The sequence below is a fragment of the Nansenia antarctica genome, assembly GCF_963989245.1.
Source record: "Nansenia antarctica genome assembly, chromosome: 18".
NCBI lineage: Eukaryota > Metazoa > Chordata > Actinopteri > Argentiniformes > Microstomatidae > Nansenia > Nansenia antarctica.
Window position 1 is genome coordinate 9,338,075 of NC_137691.1, and position 11,887 is coordinate 9,349,961.

The 11,887-nt window shown below is 43.7% G+C and overlaps 1 protein-coding gene across 1 annotated transcript in view; it reads left to right on the forward strand.

Annotated features, from left to right (window-relative positions):
• cdh22 (cadherin 22) overlaps window positions 1-9,194 on the forward strand; it is a gene marked incomplete at both ends in the record, with an annotated part of 83,808 nt that extends 74,614 nt beyond the window's left edge. Inside the window, one exon of the mRNA XM_080548071.1 lies at window positions 8,674-9,194. Within this exon, the coding sequence (XP_080404197.1) occupies window positions 8,674-9,194 (521 nt within the window). The remainder of the gene's footprint in view (window positions 1-8,673) is intronic.
• Between the last annotated feature and the right edge of the window lie 2,693 nt (window positions 9,195-11,887).

Genomic DNA, 11,887 nt, shown 5'->3' on the forward strand with positions numbered 1-11,887 from the left:
AAAACAAGGCCCAAAAAAATAATATGAATACATCATGATCCCTTTAGGAGATGAGGCTCTGCTGTGGCACATCCTCGAACAGGACGAGAGACACTCTGTTCAGAGAGTACACCCAGTACTTGAACTTCATGAATGACACCAAACCACTTTACTCTGTAGTAATGGAGATGGTGAAAGGGAGATGAAGAGCGAGAAAGGGCAGTGGGGAGAGAGAATGGGCGGTGGGGACTGATAATGGGAGGTGGGGAGAGAGAAAGAAAGAAAGAAAGAATGAAAGAAAGAATGGGAGAGAGATGGAGAGAGGGAGAGGGAGCTTTAGCAGGGAAAAAGCTGTATCAGCACTTGCCTCCTCTCAGAACTCTATCAATAGAGTGTATAAAAGGCATTCCACACACACACACACACACACACACACACACACACACACACATACACACACACAAACACACACACAAACACCCCCATACACACACACACACACACACACACTCCCCCTCACACACCCCCTCACACACACACACTCCTCTCAGTTCAGCGGGAGAGCAGGCCAGAAAAAAACATGTATAATATTGTCATTTCTGAAAATGTTATGACTTCTCTGTCTCCTCTCTCTTCACTTCTCTGTCTATGAGTTCCCCCTCCGTGGTACGTCGTTTTTCTACGATAACGTTCCTCTGCTAGCACGTACGACGTGGAACACAGCGTGCCGGATCGTAGCTGTCAAAGGGGGTTTACTGTGTCTCCGAACTGTATCTGTCTGGGGCCTTTAAGTCTCCTCTCCTCCTGCTTCACATGCAGCGTGTGTCTCACATCTCTCGGTCGTAAATGATGGATGAGGTGTCAGGGTCGGCCCGGGTCCGCCCTGGTCGGCCCAGGACTCCCCCATCACAGCGCTCATATTGTTTTTACAAGCTTTTAACGAGTCGGCATGGCGTGAAGTCTCCATTAGCTTCAGAAGCAACAGATGTATTATTTATTAATTATGGGTTTTAAGAAGCCTTTTGGCTATCATACCAGGATGCTGTGCATACAGATTCTGAAGCAGATGAGCTCAACTGTAAAAAGCAGTGGTGGTGGAGGACTGTGGGTTTTAGTTTTTTGTCTCTGAGCATCATGGGAAATTTGGGTAAAAAAAAAAACACTCATCGTCCATCCTAACTGTACAGTACAGTAAGTCGACACACATAACATTGTGTCGTCGTTTTGTGTAATTCACGTGGGCATCACGTTGATGATAAGAGCCATCAGAGGTGAAAGTTGCGCACGTAACTTAACACGTCTCGTTACGTTCATACGGCACCCATTTCATCTCATCCTCGTTTGCGTGATATCAGATACATCCATTAAGAAAAAATCATATTGAATACGGATTGGAATTAATTAATAGAAAATAGACGACACGCGCGCACACACACACACACACACACACACACACACACACACACACACACACACACACACACACACACACACACAAACACACACTCACTGGTCTCTGGTCTCTAGTTCCTTGCATGCTGAGGCCCTGCCAGAAGTGGAGTTTCAGTTGTGGAGTTTCAGTTGTGTTTCAGTTGTAGACATTTCCCTCCTTTCCACTCAATAGGCGGCTGCATGTTTTTCAAATGCAGGGCCATCTTGTAGAGTAGGAGTCAGATTCACACACACACGCACACTCACACACACACACACACACACACCCACACACACACACACACACACACACACACACACACCCTGGTCTGTACTGTTCTGTATGTGTGCAGTGGGGAAGTAAGTGACTCTGCGTCGTCTCCTGGGCCACTCTAATAGATCAATTGTTGGATGATGAGGAAAATGAAAACAAATTTCTGCCTAATTAGCTACAGACAAACAGCCCTTCCATCAGTTCATTTAGGGCCCGACGTGATGAATCCATTCTCCTGCAGCAAGGCATCTGCACACATCCGCTCCAATTAAACCCCATCTGCTGTGATGTGAACTCCTGGGCCTCTATGGCTAGCTGCTAGCCTAGCCTAGCGCATCATAGACAAGCTCAAGGGTAAATTAGCCTTGTACCGCTAGGTATTAGCCTAGCGGAGCCCAGAGGTAAATTAGTGTTGTTGTCAGACCCGCTTATCCAAACAACTGTACACAGGGGGACCACCATGTGTTGGTAGGACAGGTAATACATACTAAAGTCCATAGAACGCTAGTTCGCAGCTAGTAGGTACAGGTAATGTATGCTTCAGTACGTTCAGAGCTAGTCCCTGGGGGAGGCTGGTGGAGGTAGAACACACGTTTGATAATATTCCTCATGCCATTCCATGCATTACAATGAGGCCCCTCCTCAGATTTCTACCTCCACCAGTCTTCCTTGTGCCTAGCGATGTTGAATCCTATATTTAATAGGTAATCCTATAGGTAATATATGATTTAGTACATAGGCTACAGTGCTAAACCATGGCTATCAAGTAGGCTACAGGTAATACAGTATAAGATTCAATACATACTAGGCCATGGTTAGCACTACACCATAGCTAGTAGGTTCAGGTAATATATATCATAGACTCTGGCACGTGATGTGTCATCCATGTACAAAAGAAGAGATTTGTGAGAGATCTGCATTCTCATTTTATGCACCCAAATTGTGGAATGCACTGCCAGTTTACATCAGGGATGCAACCTCAGCAAATCTGTTCAAGTCAAGACTAAAAACCCATCTTTTTAATATCGCCTTTAAATGACTAAATAATTTAATTATGATTCTATAATGATTGGAGCACATTGAGCTGCAACGTGAAAACGGAAAAGCGCTATACAAATAAAGGTTCTTCTTCTTCTTCTTCTTATCCTATGGATGTTATCTTCGCTGTATCTTTACTGCTCACCTCAACAGCAACTGCTCTACGGAGATGGATTCTGAATTCTAAGCTTAACATTCCGACAGCCATTGTTGTTCTATTGTCATTGGCATGTGTCCTCTTAGGAGAACAATAACATTCTACTACATACCATTAATTCTGCATTTAATCAGTCAACAGCTTATTTGTATGTACAGGGGTCACACTACAGCATCAAGGTCTTCACCTCTGTTTACACTTCCCATCAGAGGAAGTCGACAGTAATGATCTGGAGGCCTTGATGAATGCTCAAATAGCACCCGTGTGTATAACCTTAATGTCTGTATCTTGCACCACAGCCATTAACTGCCTCCTATTATGGAGGATACGAATAAACACAGACACAAGGAGACGCAAGAGACACATGCACACCGCACGATCACATGCTCGCAGACACACACACGCACACACACACACACACGCACATGCACACGCACACACGCACGCACGCGCACACACACACACACACACACACACACACACACACACACACACACACACACACAGCCTTAACCTTGTGTCTCATGTCTCATGACACCAGACGAGTGAAAGAGAAGAAGAGGAAGACGATGAGTTATTGCGTTGAGGCCCCAGATCATCAACGCTCCTCCAACACAGCTCTCCAGGCGGCATTTTCTCCCCCCTGTGTTATTTTTCAAGTCATTTACACCAAATAAAGACAATTACTGGGCCTCGCTACAAGTCATTTATACACATTAATATGCTTGCCACTGTCGCTCTCTATAGCTTTTCCCTTGGAATAAAAAGACTTGGAACAAATGATGTTTAGGCATCACGTTCCAACTTTCAAGGTCACTTTTCGTACAACGTAATTCATCGGCAAGAAGGACCAAGCTGTGTATCACACACTGCATTTAATGGAAGATGCTAATACCCCCTGACGCAGGGATCGTGTTAGCTCCCTCAGCTAACATCTATGCCTTAACTCAGTAGGCTAACACAGCCTTGCTAATGTCTACGCCTTAACTCACAACCAGGGTTCGCAACACAGACATTCCGAGTTACTTGCAATGTTGCTAGCATTGCTAGCGCGTTGTGGCGTTTGCCCAATTCGATATCTGGACAGTTGTCCGAGCTGATCGAGGTCGTGTCTGGAAGGATCATAGCTTGTTACGTGCATAATTTGTTTTGTATCCTAACAAAGGTTTCAAGCCAAAGTCGTATTGAGTAGCTGTCTGACTGCACACACATCCGATCAAGAAATGTTCACTTTCATGCAAGTTGGAAATTTACTTCGGGCGATCTCAAAAAACAAGCAAAGATTTATTCATGAAGGAATATATGAATAGGTTTGTGAACACTGCTGCTACACTGTCACTCCCCTCCGATCTTCACAGCTGTTTTCTGTTTTCCCAGATGACAAGTTCAAGCTGTAGCCTACTGTAGTGCTTAACGATCAGAAACTTCATATAATATGTATAATCACCAAATTTCTCACAGCGCAGATCATGTGTTTATGATTTCAGAGAATAAAAAGATCACAGTGTCAGCGTTCTAACCTACATTTATTGCAGGCAAAACAATGCCGTTGTATATTCATCCACACAATTCACTCACAAATGTAAATAACAACGCCTGTTGCTCAATATTGGCATGAATATGGAAATATTTAATAGCATATTGATGTCTAGAAATAAACACTTTTGATTTCCTAGACAAAACAATGCAGCACTCTCGTAGAATATACTGCCAGCACGCTCGTTAAACCTTGAATTCCTACGTCTGAACCTAGGTCTACTCTAACCTGTTGCAGGTCGCAGGTTGCAAGTTAGTGGAACAGATGTTGAGATTAAACCTTTTTGATTGATTGATTGAAAACTTTATTAGAAGATTTGCAGAAGTAGGTACATGAAAGTACATATTACATACAAGGTCAACTAACAGGATAAAAACCCAAGAAAGCCACTGGCTTATTTCAATTGGGGTCCTTGATTCTCAATTCATCGTTACATGTAAGACAGACAAAAAAACTAGTACTATCTACAAGATAATACAGACAAATAACTATTACTATCTACAAGATAAACATACATCCATCATGGGAAGAACAATACAACAAAACATCAGGTATGTACAGCGGGTAGGACAGGTGGGGACATACACCACAGGTGGGGGCGGGGGACAAAACACAAAGTATGTACAGTGGGTAGTTCAGGTCTTTTAATCTGATTTTTGATTTAGAGGGTCCAGTTACGGATTGCGGATTGACCGTTAACTCACAGGTGCATCCAAATACAGCTGAAAGAAACCCTGACAAAATGGCATTGCAAGTGAGCTTATACTTCAACTTTTCACAATACACTACCATCATAATAAACCTAGGAAGTTGCAGCAAAACACAATTGTTACAAGTGACCCTCCCACTGTCATCCCCTTGTCCAGCATCCCATTCAGAACACATTGGGCTGCTTTCCCAGACAAGGCTTAAGCATAATTCTAGACCAAAAAAAAGCATCTTCAATGGAGATTTTAGCTTGAAAATGTGATTTAGTCCGACACTAGGCTTAAGCCTTGTCTGTGAAACCGGCCCATAAGGTATTACCTGTCATCTAGTTTGACTTGTAAACATTCTGGCCAAATGCCTCATCTCCACAACACAAATGCCTCATCCCCGCAACACAAATACCTCATCCCCCACAACAAGGACTGTCATGTGAGTTTAGTGCATCTAGCATCTTCTGTGTCACAGACAGCCAGAGCTCCTATTGTAATAGATGGTCTCCTAACTGCCGTAGGCTTGTAAGCATTTGTTCCAAGCAACAGAGAGACTATCTGTAAGAAGATATACGACATTCCCTGGCTAATGATCTATCTAAATGTCATTCCTCCTGGCGTTCGTTGTTGCTCTTGTGGCTCTGCTGGAGATACATCACTGTGGTAGTGGGGATTCTCCTTCTATAGGAAGTGACCTAGCATGGCTATACGGGTATATCTCAATAGGGTAAAGATGCTTCCTCTCCTCGGCCATTGTATGCCTTCGCAACGGCCACATCTCCTCAACCACAATGCTCTTTTTATTCATTCTCTTCTCTTTTCTTCTTGTCTCTCTTTATCCACCGACAAGCTTGTATGTTGTCTCATTATCATTCAGTCTGTTTTCCCTCAGTTGATAGTCTTCACAGTTCCCCCACCGCAGTCTATTCAATGTCATAACAGGAAGGATTATTCTGGAAGGTTCTCAAATTGTATTCATGCTTGGCCTTAGGGCAAGGTTACCAGCGAACCACTGCAAGGGAAACTGCAACATTCGCTCAGACTAGAATCAGAATCACTGTTATTCTGTATCTCAATGTAGAAATACAAAAGAGTAAAATTCTTTGGCTTTGGTTCCTCGACATTGGCATTGCAGCATCGAGATACAAAATCACAATAGTACGTAAAGTAAGTAAGTAAAATAAGTAAAACTACAGTAATAAAGTAATAAAGTGATGGTAATAATAATTATTAAGCATCTTAATCTAATTCATGAATCCAAAATTCCCATAGATCTCCTACAAAGCCGTTTCATTCAGAATGCTCTCGGAATTGACTGGAATATAATGACCAGAACCCTGTGGTTTGATTAGGTTCAGTTATCTGTTTACAGCCCATTCTCTTCTCAAAGCTTTGATCTCAGCTGGGTTCCTCTCTAAGTAAAATGAAAAGAAAATGATAAGTCATGAACTGACCTCCTGATGGCTCTCAAACCCAGTGCTTTTTTTTTTTATCTGACATTGAATTAGCTACATACTATTATGCAGCCATCACGGGAGGCTGGTGGAGTTAGAAATCGGAAGAGGGGCTCATTGTAATGTATGGAATAGAACTACGGGAAGAAAGACATGAGTTCTTCATGATACACTAATGTTCAGTTGTATGTGTATTGATTAGGGCTGTTACGATTATTCGACGTCGTCGACGTCACCGACTACGTCAATACGTCGGTTAGCGTAATATGCGTCGGTTAGTCGTAAATAAACATTTTTTTTTCTTTTTTTCTTTTTAAACCTTTATTTTACCAGGCGAGACAATTAAGTGTATGAGTGGAAAATGGATAGCTACTAGCTAATGTTACACAAGCAATGTAGCTCACCACAGTTCGTATGTCTTGTCTTCTGGTGTTAGTAACGTTAGCTATGTAGCTGGCTAGCTACGGTAGCCTATTGTCATTGTGGTGCGAGCACCTACTGTACGTTATCTAGCTCGTAGCTCGCATGCTACGTTAGCATCAATTTAGCGAATCATAACATAGCAGCGAGAGTAACGTTAGCTAGCTATGTGTTGTGGTGATGGACAGACATGGCCATGTTGGCATTCAAGTTGGCTAAACATAGCAGTGAGGTGGAGACAAATACTTATTTATTTTTTTACAGTACAAAAATTATCGTTAGACTTACCGATAAATTAGTCGTTAGACTAATCGAATAATCGATAAAATAATCGCTAGATTAATCGTTAGAAAAATAGTCGTTTGGGACAGCACTAGTATTGATACATACTATTCCTCATTATGTTCCATGCATTACCTCCTCCTCCTCTGCTTTCTACCCACACCAATCTCCCCTGGCAGCCATACCGTCGTCCCTCTCAACCTATTCATATCTTTTCATTTTCATATGTGATTAAAACAAAAACGTTGATTAGAAAGTGGGCTGTACAGTGGTCAGAGTGATTGAGCATTTAGCAGTGTAAGTGGTGGAGAGATTGGAACGACGGGAGCTAGATGCTAGCTCTTGAGATAGGGGAGGGCTAATAATCAAGTTCTAAGTGGGAATTCCTCTAATCACAAACGTATGAAGTAATTGAAATAACTAATCGGGGATTAAATTAAAGGCTCCTTGATTACATCTGAATGGTTTCTGCGTTTGTTTCTCCCCGGCTTCTTGTTAGTCAATGGAGTCATCCGTCTCCAACTCCTTTGTGTTTTCGTTTTAATTCACGTTTAATGTTTCTTGGTCATTACACGCTCCGTAAGAGCAGGGGGTAATAAGGCCGATATAGAGTTGCTTTGTGGTGGTTTTATCTGGCTCTTCACAGTGTGCTGGGTTTGAATAAGTATCGATGGACAGATCAGCTTCCATTAAGGCCTTTGAAAACATATTTTCTGGACGAGTAACGAGGGCTCCGGAGAATCGATGCCCGGATGCTCCTCGTGCACAGGAGATGTACTGAAGTACTTTAATCAGTCTGCTGTTTCTTAGGGGTGACATTTACATAGAGGGAAAGCGAATTAAGACAAACAGTACAATGGCACGGACCCATTTCAGAATCCAATATTTTCACCAATGCCCAGAATCCAATATTTGCAGTAATCTAGTCTGATTCCCCCTGTGTTTTGGGCAGCATATATTTTTCATATTTTATGATTCCATATTTGATGAAATGAAATGACTTCCGATTTGAACTTCTCTCAAACTTTTCGTCTGATAACTTGTTACAGTAATACAGAGTTACAGCTCACCACTTCAACAAACTACCAAAACTGTACAACAGTCTTTTTAAGCCTTAACCTGGCCAGTGGTTACCCAGAGGGTGTGCAGTTCATTTTGTTCCAGTCCAATAGTGAACCCACCTGACTCGGCTCTCAGGTGTGGAAGTGCTAGACTGACCTTGAACCAAAGCCTTCACACTCTGTTGAAGAACTTTTGGTCTAGAATCCTCTCATGGCTTTAACTCCCTGCTGAAAGCGATTATCTCTTAAACTAATCCTGTGCTATCTCTGTCTCTCTCTCTCCTCTCTCTCTCTTTCTCTGTTTCTCTCTCCCCCCCCCTTCCTGCCACCCCCCTTCTCCAGTCCTGGTACTTCTCATCCTGACCCTGAAGCGCCACAGGAAAGGCCAGCGGATGTCCGAGGACGAAGAGGACATGAGGGACAACGTCATCAAGTACAACGACGAGGGTGGCGGCGAGCAGGACACCCAGGCCTACGACATGAGCGCCCTGCGGAACCTCTACGACTTCCCCCAGGACAAGACCTCGGAGTCGGGCCCGGACCTGCGCTCCCTCCCCTCCCTGCAGTGGGTCCAAGGCCAGGTGAGCGGCGACGGAGGGGCGGCGGACTTCTCTCTGTTCAAAGGTTACATCCGTAAGAAGGTGGAGCAGGCGGACGCCGACCTCTCCGTGCCCCCGTACGACTCGTTCCAGACGTACGCGTTCGAGGGCGGCAGCTCGCCGGCGCTCTCCCTCAGCTCCATCCACACCCTGTCCACCACGTCAGAGCAGGACTTCTCCTACCTGAGCGACTGGGGGCCCAGGTTCAGGCAGCTGGCCGGGTACTACGCCCCCCCTGGACAGCCTGAGGACGACTGCTCCTAGCACCTTGTCCTCCCATAGAGACCTCTCTCTCCATCCTCTCATCCCCTTATCTCTCTCCTCCTCCCCCTCTCCTCTACTCTCGCTGTATCCACAGCCCAGAGGCAGCAGCACTGTTCCTCCTATCCCTTCTCCTCCTCCTCCACCTCCCCCTTTCGTCGTCCCCTGTGACAGAACTGAAGCCCAGTCAATGTGATAGTCGGGAATCATTTTTTGGTTCACCTTTTCTTACACACACACACAGAAATGCTCACCTTGTTGGTTTTCATTATACACCTCGAAGTTTGAGGTTTTCAGATTCCCAGATGAAAGCTGGAGGTGAGATCACAAGTGACAAAAGAAGCTGACGTATTATTGTACAATCACCATTTCCTTTACAATATGGAGCCGGGGGATGATGTTGTAAAACAATGCCGTTCCTGCACTGCAGGCATCCACATCGTTACCTTTCAAATATCTGTCTCTCCTCTGAATTGACTGGCCTCTTTTAGACCTATGAGAGCATTGACGCTTTTTAGAACGCGAGAAAAAACAAAACGCTACACAACCCAGCAGAGGGGGGGGAGGATGAGGTTTTACCACGCCAAGGCAAATCTATCTATCTGAGATAAATATGTATTTATTTAAGGAGAAGAAAAATATTTATGTATTTATTCATTTCTATTTATTTATTTATTTGGACCATGACCAACAAATGGACTTAAGTGAAGAATGGTGAAGAACAGAAAAGAAAGAAGAGAAAAAAAAGGAGGGAATGAACGCTTTGTGTAAAGGTGCAAACCTGAGGACAGACGAGACTTTACTGCAGTGCCCAGCAGAGGGACATGACCACTGTCACCAAGGTGGTAGAGACATGACTACTGTCACCAAGGTGGTAGAGACATGACTACTGTCACCAAGGTGGTAGAGACATGACTACTGTCACCAAGGTGGTAGAGACATGACCACTGTCACCAAGGTGGTAGAGACATGACTACTGTCACCAAGGTGATATATGGGCCAGTCTTGGAAAATATTTGTATTTATTTTTTAGGGAACACTTTTGTAAAATAAACAACTGAAGACTGAGAGAGAGATAGAAAGAGAGAGAGAGAGAGAGAGAGAGAGAGAGAGAGAGAGAGAGAGAGAGAGAGAGAGAGAGAGGAGGAGGGTGAGAAGAGATAAAATAAAAATAAAAGATGTGCCAATTTAGCACAGAGATTGGTTTTGGATTGACGTACTTTTCTTGTATTGTTGTGGGTTTTCAGGGGGTCTAAAGGTCACATGTTGTGGACATTGTGTTTTAACTGTTTTTTCTTTTCTTTTCCACTGCCATTTATAAGGCATTTAAGGCACAATCCGCACGAGTGATTTAAGACTGTGAAATTAAATGACTGTGTGTTTGCTTCATGAGAACCAACTCCCCTTTGAGGAATTCATGTTCAGTCCAGATGAGTGTACTGCGCATCCAACATGTTTTCTGTTCAAATATTTTATGGATTCTGTTTATTTTGGATCTATTTGATTGGGTCATTGTGTGTGTGTGTGTGTGTGTGTGTGTGTGTGTGTGTGTGTGTGTGCGTGTGTGTGTGTGTGTGTGTGTGTGCGTGTGTGTGTGTGTGTGTGTGTGTGTGTGTGGGTGTGTGTGTGTGGGTGTGTGTGTGTGTGTGTGTGTGTGTGTGTGTGTGTGTGTGTGTGGGCGTGCGTGCGTGTGCATAAGTGCATGTGTGTGTGTGGGGGGGTGGGGGGCGGGAGGGGACAGGTAAGGGGATAGTAGAGGATGCAATCACCTCCACCCTGTATCCACAACCTATTTAATGTTGACCTTAACTTGCAAAATGTATGGAAAATAAAAATGAAAATAAATAAATATTTAACAATTTTCTTTTTGTAAAAGATGATGGTGGCCTATTTCTCCTTGACTAAATATGGCACATCTCTGCACTCATAAAATATGACAGTTGTCGACTCAAGGCACTGGATGAGCATAAGAGATGCTGCAGGATCATTTGTATAATTCCGTCATACAGTTCTAAAAGTAACACGTATGAGCGTTAACGTGTCCCTGTTGTGTGCCCTGCAGTCTGTGCCTGTGGTGTGTGAAGGCAAGCTAAAAAATGAAAGTGAAACTTTATGTTTTTTGCCGCTTCAAAATACAGGCCTTGATATTATTTGAGTTTCTTTGGCTGAATGAGGTAAAACTTGTACAAACTATTTTACACAATGACCATCTGGTGACAAACATCCTGTTCACTCTCTGAACAACACCTCAAGATCGAGTTCAAGTTCAACCGTATTCCCATTTTATGTTCAAGAGTCAAGATTCTCAGGACACAGTACATTCAGTAAAGGACAAAAACAACAACAACACACATTGTACCCGAATCCACTACTACATTATGTTGCCTTGCTTTTGTCTCACCAGCACTTAGCTCAAGGTTGTTGTTGTCACATGCATGAGCACATGCATGGTGAAGATGCCTTGTATCTTTGCCAGACTTCCGTCCAACTAATTGTGTTAGACTGCAGCTAGACACAGATAAAAGAGATGCTCAGCGTGAGTCCCTGCTGACTGTCTCCTGCCAAGAGCCTTAATTGGCGTTGGTCACCAGGGGACACTGCAAGTGTCTGTTGGTAGTATGGCATGTGGTAGCAGTGGCTAGTACTGTGCGGTACTTTAACTGAAGTACCACACATGCATTCCAATATTGTTTCAT